We start from the raw sequence: 12,930 nt of genomic DNA, 5'->3' as shown, positions 1-12,930 counted from the left end.
GCTCAAGTCAAGTCCAGGACGATCATCACGGAGATGGTCCTGGTGGAACAGGGGGAAAGGCCCATACTAGGTCGGGAGACCTGTGTGGACCTTGGACTTGTAAGACTAATCTACGAGGTGGTAGAAGACGTCAGCAAGCCGGAGACGGGAAAGGTCCAGGAAAGCAATGAGGGGTTCCGCAAAACAATCACGCAGGAGTTCCCGGAGGTATTCAAAGGCATTGGATGCTTGCAAACGTCGTGCCGAATTCATTTGAAGGAAGACGCAATTCCAAGGATTGTCCCACCCCGGCGTATTCCGTACTCGCTGCGAGGAAAACTACGAACCGAACTGGTTAGACTGGAAAAACAGCGAATAATTCGCAAAGTCAACGAGCCAACGCCGTGGGTTAGTCCTCTGGTCATACGTGAAAAGAAGGACGGATCCCTACGCCTATGTTTGGACCCTAAGTCGCTAAACGAAAACATTCAGCGAGAACACTATCAATTGCCGACGAGAGAAGTAATCGAAGCCGAACTAGCCGGTGCCAAGTATTTCACAAAACTCGATGCAGCGTCGGGCTTCTACCAAATCCCGCTCGATCCCGAGAGCCAGCTGCTAACTACATTCAACACGCCATTTGGAAGGTATTGTTTCGAGCGGCTTCCGTTCGGAATCGCGTCCGCACCGGAAGTGTTTTTCAAACACTTCAGCCAAATCTTTGACGACATACCAAACGCAAGGCCGCTTCACGATGACGTTATAGTCTGGGGGAAGACAGGAGTGGAGCATGATAAATGTCTCAGGAAAGCGCTCGGAAAACTTAAAGAAGCCAAAGCGACACTAAACTTGAAGAAATGCGTCTTCAAGGCAGTTGAAGTAGTCTATATGGGAGAAATAATCTCCCGAAGCGGGGTCAAGCCAGACCCCAAGAAAATTGAAGCAATTCTAAATATGCCCACCCCGACATCAAAGATCGAGGTTCAGCGAGCTCTGGGCGTCGTGAACTTCGTGGGGAAATACATACGACATCTTTCGGCACATACCACGCATCTACGAAGTCTAAAGAACAAGAACATCGACGACCAGCAGATCTTACAAGAGCACCACCAAGAATGGGAGCATATCAAGAGGGTCCTAACAAACCATCCGGTACTGAAATTCTATGACCCGGAGAAGCCCACGAAAATATCCACGGACGCGTCAAAAGATGGACTAGGCGCTGTTCTAATGCAGTTGCATGGACAGGATTGGTGGCCGGTCGCGTACGCCTCACGAACCTTAAGTCAAGCGGAAACACGGTGTGCGCAAATAGAGAAAGAGAGCTTGGGACTCGTATTCGGATGCCAAAGGTTCCACAACTACATATATGGCAAGGAGCTAATTCTGGAGACAGACCACAAACCGCTGCTCGCGATAGCCAGCAGAGTGCTTGCCGAGGTACCACCTCGTCTGCAGAGGCTGTTCCTACAGTTAATGAAGTATCAGTTTAAAATCATCTTCACTCCAGGGAAGTGCCTCGTACTGGCCGACGCACTATCCCGATCTAGTCTACCAACGGGAACAGCAGAAGACGAAGATACTCAGAAGGAAGTCGAAATCCACGTAAATGCAATAGTCCAATCATTGCCGGTGACTCAAACCATGATGAGTTGGCTGAGAGATGAAACGGCTAAAGATGAGGAACTTCAAGGAATTATACGACAGATACGGAGCGGCTGGGAACAAAAGGGCCTAGAAGCAGCCGGGTATGCAAGTGTGCAATCGGAGCTCACGGAAGCGAGCGGCCTGGTACTCAAAGGGTCTAGAATTGTGGTTCCAAAATCATTAAGAAATCACATGCTCAAAGTAGTCCAAGATCGACACTTGGGCATAGAAAAATGTCGGCGAAGGGCTCGGCAATGCATCTATTGGCCTGACATAAACAACCAGTAAGAAAGCCTGTGCAAACAGTGTCCCACGTGCAACACGTATCAGTACACACAGCGGCAAGAACCATACCTCATCAGGACGGCGCCGGTTAAACCTTGGGATCGAGTCGCCACAGACATCTTTCATAACGCAGGGAAAGATTTTCTGGTGGTAATAGACGCTTACTAAAACTACGTAGAGGAAGAGACGTTGCCATCCACATCAGCTAAAGCCGTAGTAGCCAGCTTAAAACTAACCTTTGGCCGTCACGGGATTCCACGGGAAGTACTATCAGACAACATGCCGTTCAGCGCGCAAGAATTCAAGGATTTCGCGGAAGAATACGACTTCTTCAGCACGACCTCAAGCCCACGATATCCACAGTCGAATGGGCTGGCAGAAAAAGGCGTGCAAATCGTAAAGCGCTTACTGGAAAAAAGCTTGGACTCCAACGAACACTTTCAATTAGCTCTCCTAAGCTACAGGAATACTCCGTTAGAACATGGAAGATCTCCGGCCGAACTCCTTATGAAAAGAACACTTCGAACCCGATTACCCGAGTTCGAAAGCAAAGAACGAGTCCCCACACTACCCAAGAGGAAAAAACAGCAGCGCAAAGGCAAAGAGCTACCAGCTCTACAGACAGGAGCGGTTGTCCGAATTCAAAATCAACACGGTCGCTGGCGAAAGAAAGGCCGGGTCATACGAGAGGTTGCCCCAAGATCTTACGGGGTTGAGCTGGAAGAGGGGGGAAATGGAGAAGGAATAGACGGCAGTTGAGGGAAGTTAAGGAACCATTCAATAAGAGTGGAGAACGAGATCACGAGGAAAGCATGGGAGAGACTTCCCTTACGTACAAGGTGCCTATAGCAATCCCCAACAAGAAGGGAGTAATCACGCCAGCACCTGCAACATCAAGAGTCAAAGAGTCCACACCAGTCTCGTGTCCAAGCCAGGCAGGGGAAGCAGACATGTCGTCGCCAGTACCCTCAACTTCAACAGTCAGAAAGTCCACGCCAGTCTCGTCTCCAAGTCAGGCAGGGGAGGCGGGTACGTCTTCGCCAGAACCCTCAACTTCAACAATGGAAAAATCCACGTCAGCCTCGTCTCCGAGTCAGGTGGAGGAAGCAGACCTGTCATTTCATTCGCTTCCGGAAGAGGACACAGAGTTCTCCGAGTTACAGACAAGACACAAGGTGGTGGTCACTATTCCAACGCCCGAACCAACAAAAGCAAGCAAGGTCACAACCACCGTCAGACGATCCCAACGTAAACGGAGAAGCCCCGAAAGGCTCATAATCCTATGACCAGAAGTCACACGGACTCGGAGGACCAATAATCCTTAAGAACAAGCCGGGGGAAATCAAACGTTGCATTTAATAGAAAAGGGAAGATGTATTGATAGCTAAAAATCATCTTCATTATTTTTTAGCCAATCATTATGTTAAAAAAATCACAATTAATATTAATCTTATCTTTGTACACTTTGACCTATCGTATAATCTATGCGGGGTTTCTTTACGACGAATGTAATAAACATCTATCAGAGTTGTCTGGGTTGCAGACTAATAAACATGAGTTTTATCTAACTACAACCTGCAAAGTTAGAACTAGCTTCACAGTAGCTTAGGGAAACAGAACAAGACCGCCAATTATTTTTTAAAATCGGTAAAATAAAGTGGACTTCTACTATTATATTCACAACCCAACACTTTGTATGGAACAACTTGTTTCCTTCCGCGCTCTTCTCTCTCAAACCTTTCCTCAATGGCTCATATACCTTTTTCTCTTCAGTGCTAGGAGACAATGCTGATGCACGGCGATGTTGTATCGTCCAGTACTTCTAGGGAGCTGTAATATGATCCACTTCTGATGTTATATTATCGTCTAATACAGTCAAAGGTAGATATCTGCCATTACTCGGTGGCAAAACCCTTTTTATTTATTTTAGAATTTTAGGATCTTCCATAGAAAATAGATTCTATCCATTTACCAACCATTTCCAACTAAAATGTGTAGCAATTTAACCACTTCCATTCCATATTGGTTTTTTCCGTCCATTCCCGATCCGAATATGTGATATTACAAGAAAAGCCATCCATTCCCACGGTTTTCAAAGGTTACAGCGGTAAATGGAAATTTACCGTTTCCATGCAGCTCTCTAGTTTCTTGGGTTGAAATGTTTTTCAGGTGAAAAATCTTCTCTATGCAAATATTTAGTATACACGTACTGTCTCAAAAGTAATTATTGTAATGATAAAATGTTTTCAGGGAATGGAATTGTGGTCGAAAAGCGAGATAAGTAAATTTTTGAAATTGATTACCAGTAAGATAAGTTATTTCAACGGAATATGGTAATGGAACGTTTTTTCTCTTAAGCACGCCTTTAAGTTTCAATTTTAAATAAAAATTAATATCTGAACCTTCAGTCAAGTTATAACCTTGGTCTTATCGATACTTTTAAGTCTCGATTCTGATCAAGACATTTTTGATTAATTCAGTTAAGATTTGATATTCGGCTCTAAGCCTTTGCTTACTAATCACACTAATGATTTTGAGAGGTAAACTACGCTAAAATAATCACTGCGGTCGCTCACCACTACGGTCACCGTGTTAGCGGGTGCTGCTTAGAGCGCCAATCTCCCCTTAGTTTATTCTCAGTAAGCTTAAAATACGAGGTTACCTACGTACATAATATCTAATCGCCGTGATAGCGAGGCGCCTAGACAAACCCGCACGCTGCGAGCCCCGAACGACATTTGAGGGATCAGGTACTAGCGTAATACGCTCCCCATCGTACACCCTCAGAAAGACTTTATTACAGAGTGGCTTTCCCTTTGTTAACGAGAAGCGAACGACATTCGAGGGACCAGGCACTGGCGTATTCCCCCGGTATTACCTCTTTGGAGGTTTAAATGCCGTAAATTCGGACGATATGCCTACAATCCGATCTAATATTGAAATAAAAACTGTAAAAAGTAATCCCGAGTGTATTTCCGCTTTATACGACGTAATACGCTTCCCATCGTACACCCTCGGAAAGACTTTATTACAGAGTGGCTTTTCCCTCGTCAAATTTTCCGAATGATGTAACATTTTTGCAGATGCCATGTAGATGTCGTGTGCAAAAATAAAAACTATTATATAACATCAACATATCGCTATTTTGACCGAGGCTTGGCGAAATTGCTTAATAACTGGTGATTTTTACGTTTGAAAGTAATTCTAGTAAATTTTAAAGACATATTTCTTACGAAAATAAAAAACAAGACCTAATTAGCCTCCAGTTTAATGACAAATCCAAAATTTTGGTTTTAACCGAGAGCTCAAACGCCATGTTTTTCTAGCTAAAGTCCCTCTTACGGCGTGAAATTCTTGAATCACTACAAAAACGCCTGAAGTCCAACATAAAAGTTAGGGCTAAAATGTGTGTCTCTAAACGTCTCTAAACGCCATATCTCCAATACCCAAAACAACGTAACTAAAAGTATGTGTTTATAATGATGAAAAGCAATACTTAAACTTAATTGAACTTAATGAAACTAAGGCAAAAAAGTTTCCAAACGTATCGAATGAATAGTTTTCTTTATATCCTTGCTGAGTCGACCCTCACTTTTTATAAAATTCCCATGTTAACAACCCCCCGGTGCTCGCAACGCAATTGCAGTATATTGAGGAAATTTTTAGAGGGTACCGAATTTCCGGTTTACAGGTTCCTCTTTGCTATTTAAAAATGGTGGATCAAGACAAAGAAGATGAGAATGAAAATGTTAACGTGTACATATTTTTTTAACTACCATATTGCGGATATGAAGCAAATTTAGCGATATATTATTTTGCTATTTTATCACAATTGTACATTAAACCGTTGCGGCCTCGGCCTCCGAATTTAGAAGAAGGCGATGTCTTTTTTTAAGCGATATCCGGAACCAGAAGTTCTGTACACCCTGGAAGTTTCTATCCGTTGCCACTTGGTGGCACCCTTGTCCCGAAAACAGCCGTAATTCCTAGAGGCGGAAATTTCAATACGATGATCTTGTTGCGTTGCGAGTCCCGGGTGTTGTTAATGGTCTTAGGTCTATGGAAAAATATAGTATTTTTCACCAAATTTCGGATTAATTTTATGGATTCTAAAACCACCACCCTTAGCAACTTTATTCTTTATAAAATTAACTATTAGATTGATCTGTTTGATATTTTAATAACAAAATTAGGGCCCGAATTTTAGTTCACTGGAATTTTTTCAAAGCGGCAAACACAATACGAAAAAAGTTACGGCCAATCAAAAAACATCCTTATACAATAGAGGGAGTATGAAGTCTTATCTAAGAGAACTAGCGCTCTCCTAGAATAAACAACAGGCAACCTACCCCGAATTGTAGTTTAATTAGATCAATAAACTATGTTACCAGTAGCTGAATAAGCCTCGCCGTTCTTGCCTTACATTACATGGTGTCAGAAGTAAGATGTCGTCAACATCTTTTAAAAGTCCGGAGCCGTTTCACTCAAGTTCCAGTAATCCTGCCACGGACTGGACAGAATACCGTGATGCTTTCAAGATACGCCCTAGCAGCCAAATTGAGCGACGAGGTGTCTGGCGTCCAAATAGTGATCTTTCAGCACATCACTGATCCCGCTGAAGGACGCGTGTACAATATCCTCAAGATACCAGACCCGCCGGCCATAACCCTCGATCGGATCTATGCAGCATTCGACGCCCATTACGCACCGTACAAAAATCTCATAGCGGCCCGAAATACCTTTTTTACGACCAAGCAAAGTCGGCACCAGACGCTTGGTTCCTACATTCCGGACATCAAAACGAAAACCGCTACGTGTGAATTCGGGGACCTCACATCATCACTAATCTGTACCCAAAAAGTCATCGGGATACGAAACGAAGACCTACGGAAGGAACTCTTAACCAATAGACACCTCACGCTCGACGCAGCCATAGCCGTCTGTCAGGCCACCGAAGCAGCAGCACAGCACGCCACAGCCATAACAGTCCCACAGAACGGGGACTAGTCCGCAACTACTACGATCGACGCCATCTACAGTGCGAATCACCGTCAACAGCGACCACACCAACACGGAGGCAGCAGCTATCGACACCGCAGCACAACAATCCCCATGCTGTAGAAACTGTGGCACGGCTCACCATCACCGCGCCCGCTGTCCAGCCCTAGAAGCACGCTACCACAAATGTTCATGCATAGGGCATTGGGCCTCGTCATGCCGATCGAGAAGTCTCAATGAAGTCACGCACCATAGGCACAGAACACCATATCATGGTGAGTTACTAGACGATTACAACGCCCACGACCAAGAAGATGCCACCTCATCTCAATACAGTACGAGCATGACATGACCATCTCACCATACCGCGACGCCTTTACCCTCCATTGCCACGACATGATCGCAACCCCAGCCCAGGCCAACGAGTGGTTCGAGACAATCTACCTAGCGAATTTTACAGTACGCATGAAACTAGACACGGGCCCTTAAGTAAATATCATCCACCGCGGAATATACAACCGTTTTCCCATCAATCCTACACTGTAAAAGCGAGGATGAATCTGATCCATCTTCCTATTGAAATGGTTTCGTTTCTTTCGCACATTTTTAAAATCTGAATCCCAAGCTCGATTAGACCAAGGTTTTCGTGTAACATTGTCGAAACCTATAAAGTTTACCCCTTTAACTAAGCTGTATGGGAAATGTATTGAAGCCGGACATTAAAGTTCTGAACCTTAATAAGAGGTAAGGTTAAACGTAGGAGAACTTTTAAGTTTCATGGTGACCAAAATATTTGAGTGGAACGCCATATCACTCATGAAAAAAAGGTTCTCTTTTCAAATTAATCAAATTTGATTTATAAATTAAGACAAACCATAGTTGTAAGAGGTGGAATGGAAAATCACCCAAAAATCCACCTGCAAAGGCGAATCATCGAGAAACCTGAACTTTTTGGTTCACCCAACCCACCTTAGCCAGTATTTTTTGAAAAAAAAAAAACCTTTGGGGCAAAGAAAGAGAGAATCGTAAGAAAGGAGGTGTAGAGGCCAGGTCCGAGCGAGAGAATGAAAGAGATAAGATTTTATCTTTGGCTCGGACAAGTCGCTAAAGGAGAATACTTTTTCGAATGAAGTTTTACTTTTCGTTTTTAAAATAACTAAGTTTTGCGAGTTATTATTGTAAGTCGACGAAACTTAAGCTCGTCCCTTGCTTAGTGCGTTAGAGGGTGGGTCAAAATCATACATGGTTTTTAGGGGAGACTGAAAAAAACGAGACCAGGCGTGATCTGCGGGAGTTTAGGACTTCAATTTTCTTAACAATAATTAAGCGGGCCCATAATTGTGAAAAACATTTAGCCTACACCAAAGAATATCCTGGCGCCGCCACTGATTATGAGCAATTCTATAGTGACTGTGTATTCATGGATCTACTATTCGTAGACGATAATATTAGGTCCTATTTTAGACTCATACTTACGCCAAGAAACGATATCTAGTTTAGATGCGTAAGTATTTGCGCGCCATAGTCCCAGTTCCCATTCTAAGTACAAGGGTGGACGTGAAAAGGAGGCGGGCTATTTCGCCTCTCCTCAGTCGGAAAATATGTAATTTTCGTCATTCGCGTCGCGCTAACGTGTGTTTTCAAGAACCAATGAGATGCTGGTTGTAATTTAGAGGCGGTGATTAACTCCGGAACCACGTTTGGACTGGAGATAAAGCTAGAAATGTGGCGAATTAAACCTTCTCTCTTGTAAACTAGATATTGCTTCTTGCTTACGCATTACACTGTTATTTGTCACGATACCAAAGAACTTTGATCTTTCCGACAAACGTTAATTTAAAATGTTAAATTCGTGAATATATTGTAAATATGACTAGCTTAGTTAAATAGTACTTAGGTTTTTTATGGCCATTGGTTTCAGTTTTTTTGTACCTTATTGTCTCTTGTGTTCCTATCTCCATTTGCAAGTGAGCCTTATTTTACTTTTAATATAAAATAATGTCCCAAAATTGGTTTTCATGAAAATAAATTGCTTTTGTTGTTTGAAATGAAACTGTCACTCGATGAAAATAGCTAGTTAAAACCAAAAGCGGATTTATGTAAGAAGAACGTTGAGCCTAGCAGATTACCTACCCATCCTTGACTACTTTGTATGTTTTGATGAGAGTAGCTTATAGTTCCAAAACTCGCGCTCTACATCTATCGGCCTTATTCTCTTATATTTTGGGCTTTAAATATATATATTACAAGGCAAGTAAATAATAATCATAACTTATTATTGTACTACAGTAAAAATTTCAGTAGAAAGAAGAAAAAACAAGATACTTAAAGAAACTTTTAAAGAAACATCAATAAAATATATTCTGATCTTTAAAACCTAATTCCACTAAATCGGGAGTTATATCGTTATTTTGCTTTTATTATCACTGGCACAATTTCTGAAAAAAAATATTTAACCACAAAAATGGCGATAAGAATGACATTTTCGACCACTGGAAGTCGCTATATACAAAATTTGTGGGTGGAGTCGAAATATAAGCAGACGACTTTTCTCTCAATGAAGTATGCGAGGATGGTACAGTCACCGCAATTAAAAATGTTCTCTCTCGTGACGTCTTGTTTCGACAATAAGCCGCAAATTATTGATCTGATACAATTGATAAAAAAACCAATCTTATATTGTTGTTTCAATATAGTTTAACTTTTTACTCAGCGGGTTTTTTTTACACTCGCTACTTCTCTTTTCCAACTGCAATATAGGGGGTTTTGAATCATTGGGATGATTTTAAAGAGAAGGTGAACAGTTGAACATAGCTCGTCCAAATAACCGCCTGACATTCCAGTAAAGGGGCAGTGATGTTAACTGTAATGTTCTGAATACACGTCCACCACGGAATCAATGCATTGAGCCATATTCTTATACCCTTTAATATTGCACAAATGTATAAGCACAGCCCCCTCGATCACGCAAGTTGCACGCGCTATAAAAGCCCCTGGCCTTCAAACAGCCAGAAGTCGAGAATATGACCGATTAGTACTCCTTTGTCAAACGAGTCTAAGAATTAGCATTATGTCTATAGGAAAATGCCGTTTTTTGGAGTAAAATGGGCGTAATTTCGCTTCTTGTGAATCAAATGTCGTGAAATTTTAAGTAGAGGTGCGTAGTAACGTTTTCTAAAGTCCCACAAATTTTGAAGTTTCAAGCATGAATAGTTTTTCAGTTAAAAAATAAACAGTAGGCCCAACCGATAACGTTCGTCAAAGCAGTCTAAGAATTAGAATTATGTCTATGGGAAAATGCCGTTTTTTGGGGTAAAATGGGCGTAAATTCGCTTTTTGTGGATCAAATGTCGTGAAATTTTAAGGAGAGGTGCGTAGTAACATTTTCTAAACTCCTACAAATTTTGAAGTTTCAAGCGTGAATAGTTTTTCAGTTAAAAAACAAATACTAGGCTCAAACAATCCCGCTGATATTACTTCATCAAATTACTGTATTTAAGGGCTTATATTTTATCAGGAGTTCATAATAACCGAAGGGGGGTTATTATGAACTCCTGATTTTATTTATTATTACAATTAACTAGTCGTTAAAACTAATTGGCAAATATGTGAAAACCAAGTACTACAGTAGTATATAAATAAGAGTTCTGGATAAGGGAAAATGGGGATTGTTTTTAAATTTTGCCGCCTCATAGTACGGTAGAGGCCGCCAAAGGTAGTACGGAGGGTCCGTACACAATTAGACGAGGGGATTGGATTCTTACACCGTTTACAAGTACGGGGAAGACCGATTAGTTCTGGATAAGGGAAAATGGGGATTGTTTTTTAAATTTTTCCACCTCATAGTACGGTAGAGCCCGTCAAAGGTAGTACGTAGGGTCCGTACACAATTCGACGAGGGGATTGGATTCTTACGCCGTTTCAGAGTACGTTGGGGGGGGTGGGAGACCGAAACAATTGTATGAAAATTATTTGCCTAATCATCGGTGCTTTCCCTGGTATATTACGGGAGTCTGGTGTCGAGACAGAACGAAGAGTTCTCAAATTTCTCTTCCGAGAGAGAGAGACGACCATCCGAGAGAGAGAGAGAGAGAGGAAAACGTTTTCAATGTGTATGAAAGAGCGTGAATTATAAATTCTTCATAGGGATTATACGTACAACATTGACTATAGGGTATATAATTTTTCCGAACAATGGAAAATGAGGATTGTTTTTAATTTCACCGATCCAAGGGTACGGGAGAGGCCGACTAAATATTACGGTTAGTGCATACCTAGGAATCGATGGGGGATTCAAATATGGATGTATTTTTACCGGTTTAATAGAAAATCCAGGTATAATTATAAATTATCCATACCAGTTGTACAGTCTACATATATATACGATTCAGAAAATAAAGTACCAAGAATTCAAATTTATAATTGAGAAATAACCATAGCTTCTTTCGAAGAGAAAGGTTCAAAGTTCAACCAAATTTACTATATAAAGCCGATTCTCAACCGAATCTCTTAATCCTCGTCATTCGAATACAATCTGGATGATGTATGGTAGTCTATGTTTTATACATTTCGAAAGGACTTTAGGGAGTATAGATCAAGAATTCAAGTAAGATGTAAGAGGACTTTATCTGCAAAGACTAAAAATAATATATAAACTAGAGCGTTAAATATTAAAATTAATTTCTCCGATCCTTAGGTATAAGAAGTCTGTAGTGCTTGATTTTGACTTTGTTCAAGGTAGGGAGTCTCGCGTAGCGAAAGAATTTGCAGCCATTACAGTAGAAAATCCACCTAAAATCGCCTCGTGGACGTTTACTCCTCCGTACCCTGAAAGTGAATTATCCGAAAGCGCCAAACGACAAAACAATTGGCTTATTCACAACCTACATGGACTACCTTGGGACTATGGATTCACTCCCTACAATAAACTCAACGAGTGTGTGTCAATGGCCGTTCGAGGGTGTGAACGGGTGTTTTGCAAGGGTGAAGAAAAGTGTTATTTTTTATCCAACATAATTCACCGTGAAGTAACTGATTTGAACGGAGTGGGATGTCCCAAACCTAAGGACATTGATTTGGACGGACCGTTAATTTCTTGTTTAGCCGAACATAGAAACAGTTTAAAAACTAAGAAATATTTTTGCGCTCTTCAAAAATGTATCCTATTCTCCACGTGGATTTATAAACATCAAGATTATGTAAATTCTTTATTGGTAAATGAATAAAAATCAAAAATCTCATCTGGTTTCACTATTATTTCGACTCCAATTTAAAAAACATTCCCCCCCCCCGGGTTAGGAAATATGACTTCACGGTTTCAAGGTTTATTTGCACCTTCTGAAAAAAAAAATCCTCTCACAATAGGGTGAAACTCTTTGCAGTTTTCCAGTACATATTAACCCTTATACCTTTCCCAGGAGCTCTAATAACATTATTGTTTTTCACACCGAAGATAATGGGTGGAATTCAATATCGAATTTTGTACCTTAGTATTTTCGTGGGAATTGATGAAAATTGGAATCTATTTATGAACTTTGTGTTTTCGAATAAGCAGTCAATAGTCTAGGAATTGCGACCCCCACCCTTATTTGAGATAGTATATATACCGACCTTACGGTATCTAAAACTATATTCATCAATCTTCATTGTGAATAATGTCCACCACAGGCAGCTCTAGCTCTCAGTTAAATAAAAATGTTACTGTTGCCGTAATTCGGTACACGGCGACTTTAGGCCCCATTCCCGGGCGTCCGGATTTGCCTGAATTCGACTTTCGGCTTTTTGAGGTGACGGTTCGCAAAACCCATAATGGGTTTTGGGTGGATTTCCGCCCAAACCCATTAAACAACACGATTGATGTGCACCTTTGCTATCATCCAAACATCGCAAACATTCAACGAAAGCTTGGTGGAATGAACCAACTGATACGGGTACTTTTCTAGGCCTTTAATTTTAGGTTTCAAAATTGAATTATCAATTTTTATTAATTTTCAAGGTTGAGAAAGTGGACCGAAGTATCAC

At 41.3% G+C, this 12,930-nt stretch overlaps 1 protein-coding gene across 1 annotated transcript; it reads left to right on the top strand.

Moving 5' to 3' along the window:
* The first annotated feature begins 10,538 nt into the window (after positions 1-10,538).
* LOC149591772 (uncharacterized) lies at positions 10,539-12,149 on the top strand. Its single transcript, XM_089861714.1, has 2 exons — positions 10,539-11,522; positions 11,606-12,149. Coding segments are annotated over exons 1-2 (531 nt in total). The 5' UTR covers positions 10,539-11,520; the 3' UTR covers positions 12,135-12,149.
* The last annotated feature ends 781 nt before the right edge of the window (positions 12,150-12,930 follow it).

This window comes from Phalangium opilio, unplaced genomic scaffold (genome assembly GCF_054372755.1).
Source record: "Phalangium opilio isolate 3A_F unplaced genomic scaffold, DU_Popi_V2 ptg000500l_1, whole genome shotgun sequence".
NCBI classification, from domain to species: Eukaryota; Metazoa; Arthropoda; class Arachnida; order Opiliones; family Phalangiidae; genus Phalangium; species Phalangium opilio.
This window is presented reverse-complemented; position numbering and strand designations above follow the sequence as displayed.